This window comes from Acartia tonsa, chromosome 2, assembly GCF_053477335.1.
Source record: "Acartia tonsa isolate MP-2025a chromosome 2, ASM5347733v1, whole genome shotgun sequence".
Lineage (NCBI taxonomy): Eukaryota > Metazoa > Arthropoda > Copepoda > Calanoida > Acartiidae > Acartia > Acartia tonsa.
The window spans coordinates 38,783,359-38,797,268 of NC_137261.1; the positions used below are offsets into that span (position 1 = coordinate 38,783,359).

At 30.1% G+C, this 13,910-nt stretch overlaps 1 protein-coding gene across 2 annotated transcripts in view; it reads right to left on the reverse strand.

The window, feature by feature from the left end:
* The window catches only part of LOC145311772 (sodium channel protein Nach-like), a 69,304-nt gene that overhangs the window by 13,425 nt on the left and 41,969 nt on the right, over positions 1-13,910 (reverse strand). For both annotated transcript variants that reach the window (XM_080150759.1, XM_080150758.1), the window contains exons 15-22: positions 12,360-12,437; positions 11,057-11,127; positions 9,399-9,494; positions 9,134-9,198; positions 6,875-6,915; positions 4,423-4,501; positions 3,945-4,003; positions 1,463-1,589 (exon numbers count right to left, since the gene is read on the reverse strand). In XM_080150759.1, the coding sequence (XP_080006885.1) occupies positions 1,463-1,589; positions 3,945-4,003; positions 4,423-4,501; positions 6,875-6,915; positions 9,134-9,198; positions 9,399-9,494; positions 11,057-11,127; positions 12,360-12,437 (616 nt within the window). The remainder of the gene's footprint in view (positions 1-1,462; positions 1,590-3,944; positions 4,004-4,422; positions 4,502-6,874; positions 6,916-9,133; positions 9,199-9,398; positions 9,495-11,056; positions 11,128-12,359; positions 12,438-13,910) is intronic.

Sequence of the window (13,910 nt, forward strand, 5' to 3'; positions counted from 1 at the left end):
TGAAAATGTATGGGCTCCTAATTCAACAATTGCACAAGTCAACTTTAGTTACTAGAATATGTTAGGACAAAGTGTCCCTACAATGTGATGCATTTTATTTCAAATTATAGCTTATTATTGCTTTATTAATTATTATATAACTATTCTTGTTGCAGACAAAAAATAAATTTCGGAGAATTTTAAGTAAATAATTTTTATCAGAATGATTGTTGGTTTTAAGTAGGGTTGGGCCGGATACTTTTTTGGCCGGATACCGGATACCGGATATCCGGCTGATTTCAAATGCCGGATATCCGGTAACCGGCCGGATATCCGGCCAACGCCGGATATCCGGCAAATATCCGGTTATCCGGCCAAATTACCGGATATCCGGCCGGATAACCGGCCAAATTACCAGATATTAAAGTAGTAAAAAAAAATTCTTCAGAAATCTTATATAAATTTACATAAAGTTAAACTTATTCAGAAAAATGTTCTTCTAGATTCAATAATAAGAAAATTATAGCCATTTAAGATTTTAAAAAGCAGAGATTTTTGGTGTAAAGTTTAAAAAATTATAGAGCCGGATATCCGGCCGGATAGTTTCAATATCCGGTATCCGGCCGGATATTGAAAATGGCCGGATATCCGGCCACACCGGATATCCGGCCCAACCCTAGTTTTAAGTTATGCTAAACTTTTATAATACCAGTTTTGTTGCAACATCTATAGTAGAGGTGAAGTTAAGGGACCATATAGCTAGGAAAATGACTGATTTATTTTTATATCATGAAATAAATTAATAAGTTAAGCCAATATAAATATAACTTTATAATTCAATTCATTTTATGTTACATAATAATGTCATCTATTATTCTATTCGGTGGCGTGCCCAGGGTTTGGACAAGGGGTGTATTTCTCGATGGAGTGAAAAAGGGAAGGCAGAGCTTCCAGTTTTAAATTAGACACCCCCTTAGAACACCCTTCAACAATAAATATATGATTAAAATAACCCCCTTAACATGATTAATATCACAATGTGTAAACTTAACTAAGTTTGAATGTTACTTTGAATATTGATCGTGAATTACAAAAGTTTAGGTTTTTTCTTTTTCTTATTAATACATTTATTTTTAATTCAAAAGATAGATAACTTTACAAAAGGTAGAAAATTCATGGAAAGACAACAGCTAGACTTGAAGATTAAGAATAAAAGTACATATTTACCAGGGATCTCAAAGGATTAAACAACGGAGGATTATTTAATGCACTTGCACATCCCCAATTATGGCAAACAAATTAAACCATATGTAGATTGAAATTAATACTTGAAAAGTTTTTACACTGAAAATTACCCAAAAATTTAATGAAAGAAACGAGAGAAAGTTTTACGACCCCTACCTTCAAAATATTTACAAATATTTGGAACTATGCAATTTATACATTTTTCTATAAAAATAATGGATGGATAAACAACATTTACCTTTATAAAAATATTAAACATAACCAGGTTATCCTTAGCATAATCCAGAATAACGTCAGTAACAGGACAGTTCTGGCTAGTACAGTTCAATTCCTTGGGAGGCCGCCAGACGTTGTCCACGCAAAATCTGAAAAATTTGAATAATCAGTATAAAATAAGTCATCCGTTTGGTATAACCTACGGCTATACCATTGTCTCTAGGGGCTTGTCCCGATCATTCCTTACAGGTGTAGGTATAGACGACAAATGAATTAATTAGAAAAACATATTAGGGATTTCACCTGAATTTTTGTGGGGGCTAGCTTAGTATTTACTACAACAGGCACCAAAAATTAGCTAAAAGTATGAAATATTTTTTTGGAATTTATTCAGTAGTTGGCTAAAGCTGCATTCTTAACCCTCCAACTACTTAAAACCAAGTAAAAATGAAGTATTTAAAAGCAAAATTCTTTAGGATTTTGAGAAGAAATTCTGCAAAAAGAAAGATTGCAAAACAAGTTTCTAAGTAAATTTCGGAAAGAAAAATAGCATATGTATACACATGTAAAACATATATTTGAAAGAGAAAAAAGGTGTCAAAATTGGACAAGAATATGACAGTCTTCTCAAAATCAAATCACAGGGAGTTCATGAAAAACTGCGGAAAATGTAATTCACATATTTAGCCTGTTTAGAAATACTGTTCTCTGAAATAGCTAAACCAATTGCGTTGTTTTATAGTAGAAATGTCATTAAATTTTCGGTACATCCTAAATGTCCTATTAAACCTAGATACAACTTCTTTAATGCAATATCAATACCTTTGACCATAGTGCATTTCATACAAATTTCATGCAAGTGGCTGTCATATTTTTGCTTGAATGGTTTGTCTGGTTTAAAATATGTCTCTGGTTGACTGAAAGGTATACTTTTATTTTCATTTAAACTATGGTAATTTTACCCCCGATTTTGAATATCTTGATATATTTTTATATAAAAAGTTTTCTCGTATTCATTCGAATCCGGTGGATAGGAACCGGTTCTCATCCATACGAGAAAAAAAACTATGTCTAGCATCGTAATATATCCAGCTTTCTACGAATATAGAAATGTACAATCATAAGAACTGGTTTTAATCTTATAATTATACATTCTATATCCGCGGAAAGCTGTTTATAATACGATTCGAGAAATAACTATTACTGTATAATTTTACAGAAAACACAAAATCACGGTATCTCAGTCAATTTAATTATATGTTATATGAATATCTCAATATAAATAATACATTCTTTCTTTTTTTTGTTAAAGGACAAAAAATACAATCGTAGTATTAGCTTGTTAATGCGTTAAATCGAATTATTTCTGTCGTTGACATATAAATTTAAATTACTTAAGATTATACAAAATTTTGCTATTTATTATACAATATATATTGATTTTTTATACAGTTAATTGTATAATTTTTTTTTTTTTTTAATCTTTAGTCGACAATACAATTTTGTATCATTATCAAGATATGTTTAAGTAACGGCAAAATAAAATAAAAATTTAAAGGAGGGTTCCCTTTAAAATAGTTTGGTAAACAATAAGCACTTCTTCAGAAGGATATAAGCTAGAATTTATATCAGATAAACAAGGGCAAATACATCCATTAGTGTAAGAGGTAAGAGAAAACCATCCTTCGCTCTCCTTACAGACAAAAGGAGAGTAGAAAGGAAACTTGTATTGTATCTTTACAGTTTAAACTACGCCTAACCCAATTTTCTACCCCAGGTAAATAAACATTGTAGAAGTTGACTTGCACATCAATGATTCTAAAATGACTTGAAGATTAGCTTTCCTAAAATGCTACGAAAAAACTAACTAATTAATAAAAGGATATTGTAAATTAAGACTGTTAATATTAAGTTTAATGAGGCAAGTTTGTATTTGACACTAAACTGACAGCAAAAAAAATAAGTAATTGTAAAGAAATAGTTTAAGAAAAAATATTTCAGTGTGGTTCAGAACAGGCATAATCAAGCGGATATTAATCGGTTTCGAGGCCATTCTAGAAGTTATATTATTGCAGCAATTGAAGATCAAATATGAAAAATTCTTAAAATGACTGTTATAATCAAAATTAAAAGTGCTGTTATTCTGTAATTGTAAATGTCATCTATACTTTTCTTTGAGGATGCATTTTGAATTTTTTTGATAGAAGTTTGCTTTAGATCTGGACTAGAATTAAATGTTACAGACAATCAAAATGAATAAAGATGCAACACTAAAACACCCTCCCCCTTCTTATTTTAAATCTAAATCAAAATAAGGGAAGGTCTGTTCTCGTTAAGGAACTTTGAGCTAAAACATAAAAAAACTTATGTTAAAACAAAAGCGAGCAAGTTGGCATCATCAAAATATACACAGTACACACATGATTAAACAAAGGTCGGGCTCTCCATCCGATTAATTCAGTTTATCTGTAGTTATGGTAAATAATTATATTAAAAATACTTACTCTAGACTTCTCAATGGTTGAAGGAGCGTGCAAATGGACGGATACTGATGCTCCAAGGGCTGAAAATGATAATACAAGATTAGTTTTCATGAAAACTGATGCCTTTTTGAATTGGTGTTCTAGTGCCCTAGTCTAAAACTGCAAAAAAAACCATTCTACTAGCTATAAAATATCCATTGTTAGAGTTAACATAAAAACTGGTAACAGGCGGACAGACAAAATATTTGGAGACCCTAGTTTTGGATGTCTCAAGGGCCATACAAATGTCAAGAAATCACTAAAAAATATTATATGATTATGAATAACCTAATAAGTTTTTAGATAAATAAGATTACATAGGAATATGTTTCTTTTTTAGTTTTAAATTATATATTCTTAAAATTTTGTTTAAAAACAGCCAGGCATTTATGTTACACACCAAATTTATAAACCAAAAAGATTTAGAGTAGCTTTACAACAAAAAGAAAATAAAAATTACCTCTTTCTTATATGACATACATTTATCTAGAAGCCGCCTCGTTATAATGCAAAATTCTTCTCTGTAAACCAATGTTTTTCTGGGGAAAATAAATGCAGGTGTCATTTACTGGGATTAGGCCCATTCATTTGGTTCAGGGTAGATTATTTCATTTTGGATTGATCATTAAATCTTTTTAATTATACTTAAATGTGTTCAATCTATTTTAAAAGTAAATTACAAATAATCTTTCTTTTAATCAAATTAAAATAAGTATACTTATTTTTCCTTTTTTTTGTTGATACTTTTCTGTAAATTAAAAAGTCTACTATTCTAAATTCTATGAAATTAATGTGTATTTCTGGTTATATAAATGTCTTATAAATCAAAAAATTAAATGTAATTTTTAACTAATTTTAAGTAAATTGTTACTTACTTTTAGTGAAGAGACATAGGCGCTTTCCCTCAAATGCATAGCCCCCCCCCCCCCACCACAACATTTTTGGAAAAAATAAACATAAGAGGGAAAGGTTAATTTTTAAAGAAGTATTTGTTTTATTGTTTTGCCTTATGTTAGAGGTTAGGTTATGTTGGATACAAATTAATGCCGCAGGATTAGACCCAACCCCCCCCCCTTCCAACAGTGGTTAGTTATAAAAGAAATATAATTTATAATTAGTTCCACTCAAGATTCTTGAAACTTTAAAGGGGGCCTAATTTCAATGTTTTATTTTTCAAGAAGGATTGATTTTAGTGAAAATACCGAAAAATAATTTTAAAAAAGGATAAATTGAATTTTAGTTTTCAAATGCTTTGCTAAAATCAAACTACATAGAATTAAACTGTACGACCACCCTGTCTGAAATACCCTGGTAAATATTTGGGTTGGCCAAATATCCGGTTTGGCCTAAAGCTATCTGAATACCGGATATCCGGCTGTTTTCTCATGCCAAATATCCGGTTAGACGGCCGGATATCCGATAATTTGCCGAATATTGAACGTTGGCCAGCTATCCGGCCGGATAACAGATATCTGGCATTAGAAATAAGCCATATATCCGGAATTAGAAATAAGCCGTATATCCGGAATTAAAGATAAGCTGGATATCCGGAATCATAAATAAGCCTGATATCCGGTATCCTGTATCCGGCCGAACCCTAGTAAATATGCCCTGTGATGGAAACAGCGGACACCAGAGAAACTTTGCTCTGCTTCCTATGCAAAATTTATATGGGTGGTTTGTCACAAGAATAGAGGTATATACTTTCTGCTGCTAAGTTTGGCAAGTGTCATTGTTGAAAGTTGATAATACCGATGCCGTAATTTCATTTTACATCAATCTAAAGGGATGATTTTCTTATATACTATGGCCATTTACCAGTGGAAAAAATATAGTAAGAAGGAAAGTCATAAACAACCATTTGGGTCTATACATTTTATATACTATATATAATAACTTTAACCATGAATTTACAAATTTGAACCGCTGCTCCTACATTTATCTTTATTCTACATTTGTATACACTGTTAAAAATACCCCCATGAAAATATCAAAGTAAAAGTGTATAAGTTAAAGTTTTTTTTGCCAATATTATGATTGTATTGTCAAATTTATTTTAAACACTTTCTTTGCATCATATAACTATATCTTAAAACTTATTTGAGATTTGTTCAATTCAGTAAAAGATTTTTAAGCTTGACCATCTTATCATGTTAAGTGTCCCAGATAATTGTTTCTTTCATATATTTTACGATTTCATCAAAATGATTTATCAATTTTATAGATCCATTACCAAATAGAATTGTTCTGTTTCCAATGTGATAAAGGGGACCCTTGCAATTTAACCAAAGTGTGCAAATATGAAATTGTTGATAACAAATTTAATTTTGACACCATGTATTTGATTTATTGGACAGTATTGGGTAAATCAGAATACGTCTAGAACTAAGTTTGTTTGGATTTCTAAGTGTCGAAAATAAGAAGATTTTTTTTAAATTAAGAAAATATGTTAAATCTTGAAAAAGATTTATCTAGTAGATTTTTTTAAAAATTTACTAACAAAGACATTTTTAGTAATTTTGTCGGTGTTTTTTTTAGCATTTTTAACTTTTTTTTGTAAAACTAATATTTAAACATATATTTGACTTTTAGTGTAGCTTCGCTACAAAATATTCATTGTTTTCTAGCTGAACTGAATACAAAGAGTTAAGAGATATAGCATCCGAAGTTTAAGTGCTTTTACAATTTTTAGTTTTTGTCGTGGACAAAAAAACTTATATATGTTTAACTAACGAGGAGGGTATAAAGTGCAATAGGTTAGAAATGCGTAACGCAAAACTCTTTTATCACTGCCTGTAACATTGATAACAGAATATTCTTTTCAAATACAATAATCCATAAGATGCATGAGTAAATTGGGATGGTTATTGGTTTAGAGTGGCTATATGAGGTATAGAAGCCTGCATTCTTTCCTGTTCGGATAATTAGATGTTGTCACAAACAGAGAATTCACCTGAAAATACAAAAAAAAAATTAATAATTTCCCAATTTCTTCAAATAAAGATTTTATCGGTCATTAAAATTAAACAAAAGTAAGTTTTTTTTATATAATTTTATATATTTTTCTGTTTTAGCGTCAATGTCTAATGTCTACCTGAAACCTAAATCTACCTTTTGTAATTGATCATAGTTGTTTATGCTTATTACAGACGTTTTATAAATTTAGTTTTAGACAAACAATGATCCTACACCTTTTTGTTTTGGATATCTTTAATGCACTATGGGATTTGTGCACTTAGAAACTTTAAAAAGCTAAAACTATTAACCTAATAGCCTTACAAATCACCTTTTTTTTAAGCTAACTTATAAAAATTATGCAATGAAGAAAAATGTCTAAAGTAGCAAATCAATTAATATTCTTGTTTTTCAGAATGGCAACACTATCACTATTCGATCAAACCTTATTGTTAGAGTCATCTTCATGAAAGGTTAAAAATGTACAAACACATTTTTAAATCCTAGCTATCCCCTAAGACCAAAAGGATGACACATTCTAAGTATAAAATGTTTGGTTTTCAAAAGCCCTGGTGTTTATGAGTAAAACTATTATTCGTTGGTAAGCCCCAGATAATCATAATTGGAATTCTATGCAATTTTAAAAACAAAACTTTTTCCAATTTCCCTCTAAAATTAACCGGGGAAATTTGGTGTTTACACAAACGCGTTTTAAATACTTTTAGTAAAAACTATATAAAAATGTTTTATAATTACACATATTAATTTGGGTTCTAGTGGGAATGCAACTAGCCTTTACGGGAATAACCCGCTCCCCCTATCAACCACTCTTTAGATTTGATAAAAAAAACTGGTCTTATAGTTTTCCATTGTAGAGGCTTACTTCAAGTTAAGTTTTTTTCTTACTATCATGTACAGAAAAAAATTGCCAATTACCTATATAAGAGTTCACTAATATCAAAGGAGGATAACTAAAAGTTGGTTAGCGAGGTCTTGCAGACAGATATGACATCCAATTCGCATATTTCATTCAAATATTCAAATTCTTTTTTAGGTCTTAATTATTTTGTGTGAACAACAGGAAATTTTGCAGGTTTAGATATTTATTTTCTGCATAACAACATTCACATAATTCATAAACACAATGCTAACAAGGAAAACTGCATTCAAAATAAGTGCAGCTGTGTAACACTATTTTTGATTATTTAAAACAGATTAAAATATGAATTTCATGCATATCATAAGCATAATTTCAATTAACTACGCAATTCATTACATACAATAACGTTAAAAATAACCCTTATATAAACTTGTAAAACGTATAAGAATATGAGATTAACACATGAGTTTACTCAAATTACGGTTCACGTGCCCACGCTATAAAACAGCTACGTTTCTTGAAAAAAGCGTTCAGGCGGTTTGAATGAGAATATTGCAATATAATCATTGATATTTATAGACTCTTAATACTTTAATGTCTCTCACAACTTTGCAGACATGTATTATATACATAGACTAAGTGAAATTCAGTCCAGGTTAACAATTTTAATCTGACATTTATTTGGTTTTTAGAGTCACCAGGGATGAAAATATCAACAAAATAAGCTTCTATAATACGTTAAAGATTTTAAGGCAGCAATTCTGGTACAATATGCAAGAAAATGCAACCAATATGGTCGAGTCTCTGCCCAGACTGCGTAATAACCAAAAACGTTAAAGTTGTCAGATTAAAGATATGTTTATTAAAATGTACATATGTGAAATGTACAGTTAGGACTTCAAAACAAAGTTCGTGCAATCAAAGTGCTAGCTTTAGATGGTGGCTGGAACAGTTTATATAGTTGTCAACTATTTACAGAGGTATAAATCATAGGCATGAAAGAAAAGACCGTTAACTTTAAAATTAATTTAAGTTTAAATGTGTTTTAAATGAGTCCTTCAGAGCAAACAGCTATGATAAAAATATATAATCTATAAGTGCAGCTCATAAACACATAAGCACAAAAGTATATGAACACACAGTCACACACACAAAAGTATGTGCACATACACATAAAAGTATATGCTACACACATAATAAAATTATATGTTAACATACACACACAAAAGTATATGCACTCACACACACACAAAATTATATGCGAACATACACACACAAAAGTATATGCTATCACACACACAAAAGTATATATACACATGTAACACAAACATTTTACCTGATCTTCACAGCTTGACCTGCACTTCACCTTCTTTCCCTTGTAATCTACATGGTCAAATTCACCTAGACAGATATATTATTCATTATAAAATAGGTCGTAAACTAACTTTATAAAGTGACAATTTAAATGAGTTAAAATGTAAATAGGATATCAATGATAGACTAGTAGGTTTAACTTTATATGAGTTATGCTTTACAGTAAATAAATGTATACAGATTTAAAGTATCTCTATAAAAAGATAGATATAAAGATATACACTTACCCATCCTATTGAGATGATCATTCATACATGTAAGATTTGCTCCCATACAGATTTCATATTCTTCCATGGCTGTTTCACCACCAATTGTATGGAACCCTAGAAAAGTAACATTAGTGTGAGGGAACCTAATATTTAAATAACACACCCCTGTGGGTAAACAGTAACACCTATCTACGCCCACCCCAACCCCCTTGACGTTGATATAGAGAAGCTCCATCGATCTATCTTAAAACCTTAGTTTTAGGATATGGTTTCAGGCTAGTTTTATTTTCCCTCCCCATAACACCCATTCGAATAGTGAACCCCTAGGGTGTCTATGGAGAATTGAAGACGCTTGTTATTCTTTTAAGGTTAAATAAATCTATATCCTTTTGTTTGTTATAAATGTTTTATCACTTTGATTAGAGAGAATCAATAGGCCACAACACATGGGAAAGATTTGGAAACTTGTAAAACATAAATCACTTAAAGCTATTTTACAATACCTTAGTAAAAGGTTTGTATTATGTAATGAAATAGATTTTAAATATAAAAATTTTTATATTTCCAATCATGAATTAACTTTATAAAAAAAAACTATCGGCTACGTCCCTAGATGTAAAATGTTTTCTTTAAAATCTATGTTAAATTACCAAAAAAAAAATCTAAAACGGTGCTAGTCGGCGCTACTATCGTAGAACATATTTTTTGACGATTTCTCTCGGGAGGGTGTTGTACCCTCCCCCAAAATAGTTATATACCTGTCCAAGGCCTATGAGAAGCTACACTGTAAAGTTAGAACCGTATTGGTTCGGCAGTTAGCGAGATCCTTCAGATCAAACAGACAGATAGAGATCCTGTTATTTTAAATAAGGATATGTATGTTTACTTAAAGGTGAGTTTATGATGAAATTTTGGCCAAAATAATTACTAAAAGTATTTGAACTTTGTTCATAACCTAACCAGAGAATTGTTGATTAAATTCTTGTTCGGTATATGTAATATAATTCAGGGATCATAAGGGATAAGACAATGATGAATTGATTGATACTTTCAAAATAATGTTTTAAAAAATACTTCTTCTGTAGACATTAATTTTAATTTACATTTGTACCCTGCTTGTACATATAAACTAAACAATAAATATAAAATAAAAGCATCAGTAATGTTTTCAGTAGATAACGTGTTTATTAAACTTTGGGTACCAGTATAATTTACAGTCTAATGTTCCTTCTCTCCCTGAGTATATTTAAAATATTTAGGACAATAGGAAATGTAAATGAGAGGGACCGAATCTCTTCATCTCTTTCAATTTGTTTGACTTTATAAAGCAATTGCTTAAAAGATATTAATTCTATTTGAGCTTCCAATAAATATTAGAAGGAAGTAATTTTAAGATGTTAGCCTTCTAAGATTTTAAATACAATGGATATAATAAGATGATAAGATAATAACGCTTGCTTATTCGTTGGTTTAACAACTTTGGAGACTTTAGTAATTTTTTAAGGTTGAATCATTAAGTCGAGTGTTCAAGCGTTTCAACCACTAATTTTAATCTACAGAAAGGGTAATTTTGTGTATCATCATTGGGGATGTACGTACACCAATTTATCGGTCATTGTCCTTTCCCTCTGGATCTTTGAAAAAATTATTTTTTTACAATGTACGTCGATGCTTACCTGGAGCGCATTTACACTTGGATAGGATATTCTCAAAGGCAGCTTCAAACAAACAGTTGCTCATCTCGTATCTAAACATTTAGTCTTAATTATTGTATTATTGAATATTTTATACACTGAAAAAATCAAATTACGAACTAGTAGTGATCATTGATCAAAAGGTAAATTGGTTAAATATTTCTCCTCCTTTATTTTTCAAGTAGCTGCTACAAATAAATGCTCTATTTTTTGCAGACATCTTGATTATATGTTTTTTGACCTTCTTTCATGAACAAACAACAGTACTTTACTTGAAGTATTATGATCCTGTTTTCTTTACAAACCTTTTTTTGTTATGAAAATATAGCAAAATTACGTAAAAAGTTAGATTTAAATATTTATATAAGATTGAATAGAAATTATTCATTATTAAAAAGGCGCTTTTACTATTTTATAGATATTACATTGTTAATCTAACTAATTTTTGCTTCTTAAACTTAGAAGTTAGAACAACTTTTTAGTGTGTAAAAATACCCGGAGCATAACCTGAGGGAAATCTAATAGCTTTGTTTACCAACAAATCCAAACTAATTGATTTTTATATATGTGTTGTATCTCTACAAGTTCTGATTTCATCTTTCCATTTTCTACATGTATTTGTTTTACTTGATAAATTTTTTAACTTTCTCATAATGTTTTCCATAGTTCTTTCTAGTTTCTATCTTTTACTTTTTATGTTTTTTTTACTTCATTTTTTGTTTATACCTTTTTTTATAATGGATGTTTTTCCCTTGTTTGTTAATATATTCTTTCAGACTTGATGCTAATGGAAAATCAAAATTGTTGGTCAATGTTGTTCCATCCGGCAGGGGAAATTTGTTTTTTAGTTTTTTTAGTACTAAGTTTTATGTAAGGTTTAATATGGATTTTCATTAAATTTGGAAATGGAAAAAACCAAAGGAAAGGTTGATTGAATGGGACTAACACGCCATAGATACCTAACTAACTGTGTCCGGTCGTCCATCTGTCTTTCTGTCCGTCAATAACAATTTGTGGTAAATAGAATTTTTACAGAAGAAACGAGATTTACAAGACGGGCTGTACAAGATAAGGCTCAAAAACTTTAGAAAATATTTTATGTCGGCTATGTTACTCATAAAATGCCTGATCTACTCTAAAAGTCTTTATTGTAAATTTTTAAAAAATTGTATGCTTTGTATCTTTTGGATTAAGTTATCTGTGTTATATTTATACACTAGTGGCTACGCCCCTAAATGCCACTAACACCTAGATAGACATCATGTTACTTTATTGTAAGGATTACCTATATCCATGTTCATGAGGGAGGTATCTCAGGGCTATCTCATCTTCTGTGTAACAATCTCTTTGCTCTGCACTGAATCTAGATACACAGAAAGATAGATGATATACCCGCGACTATGGCGTAACACTTAGTGCATCCGCTCGTTGTCGGGAAGGTGACAGGTTCGAATCTCGGCCCGACACCGCGACATAACTAAACGTTAAAAATGTTTCCTACTGCTGCTATGTCAGGTGCGTGAAATAATAAATGAGAGTAAGAGGAACGCCTTGGCCCCAAACTGGCGCACCTCATTACCATGCGCAGTTAGAATTTCTTGGACAAAGGTCGTCCAATCAAAGGATTGGTTGTCTGTAGGACGTTTGGCCGCGTAATCATGCACTTCAGTAGCAAGATTTTGCTCAGAGATAAACCAAAATAACACCTAATGGTGTATCCCGTCCCCTAGAGGTTATCCAGGTTATATATATATATAAAGATAGATAGTGGAAAATATATTAATAAAAATGTTTTAAATCTCGCTTATTTTTTATAAAAAAAAGAAAGTTTGTAAAAAAAATGTTAGAAGTTACTATCAGCTAAACAATATAAAAGTTGTTTATTAGGAAACTTTATAAATACAGTTCACATACATCAAATGCTCTTTCTTTCATATAAAGTAACTAATTTGTTATATTATTTTATATTTTTGAAAATTTATTTATCCAAATTGAGTATAACATACTATTGGCCTTTTGAAATACTTAAAATTCTTTTAATTCAAGACCATAAAAATTAAAAACGTAAAATATGTTATTTTATGGACATTTTTTTCAAGTTTTAAAAGAATATTTTTTGTTGATCAGTAAGCTTTCATATTTCTTGTCACCTATAGCGTTATTTCATTAGAAATGCATTGAAGAATTTACAATTATTAGGAAGTTGCGTGAGTGAAAATTATAGTAAAGAAAACTTTTTCATAAGTTAATCTTTTTTATTAATAGGACATGTGTTCTGTATGTATTTATCAAAAGATTGTTATTTTTATTAAACTTATCTTATATAAAGTCATCATATGGCGGTTTCACTAAAAGTGCCAAGTCGATTTTTTTTATTTTGAAATAAATTGAAATAAAAGGGGGTAGCTTATATGTATTTTGTATTTTTTTGTATATATTATATTGGATACAGGGTATTTTTCTATCTTTATGGTTATTGTTTTTATGATGTCAGTCGTGTTACAGATATATAATAAAAATAAAACCTAAATTATGAATACTTTTTTCTCGTATTCATTTGAATCCGGTGGATAGGAACCGGTTCTCATCCATACGAAAAAACTATGTCTAGCATCGTATCATATCCAGCTTTCTACGAATATAAAAATGTACAATCATAAGATTAAAACCAGTTTTTTAGCCCGTATCTTCAGCACCTCGGGGCTAAAAAAACTGGTTTTAATCTTATAATTGTACATTCTATATCCGCGGAAAGCTGTTTATAATACGATGCGAGAAATAACTATTATTTTATTTAAAGATTGCCTGACAAAAAACCTATGTGTCATGCGACATT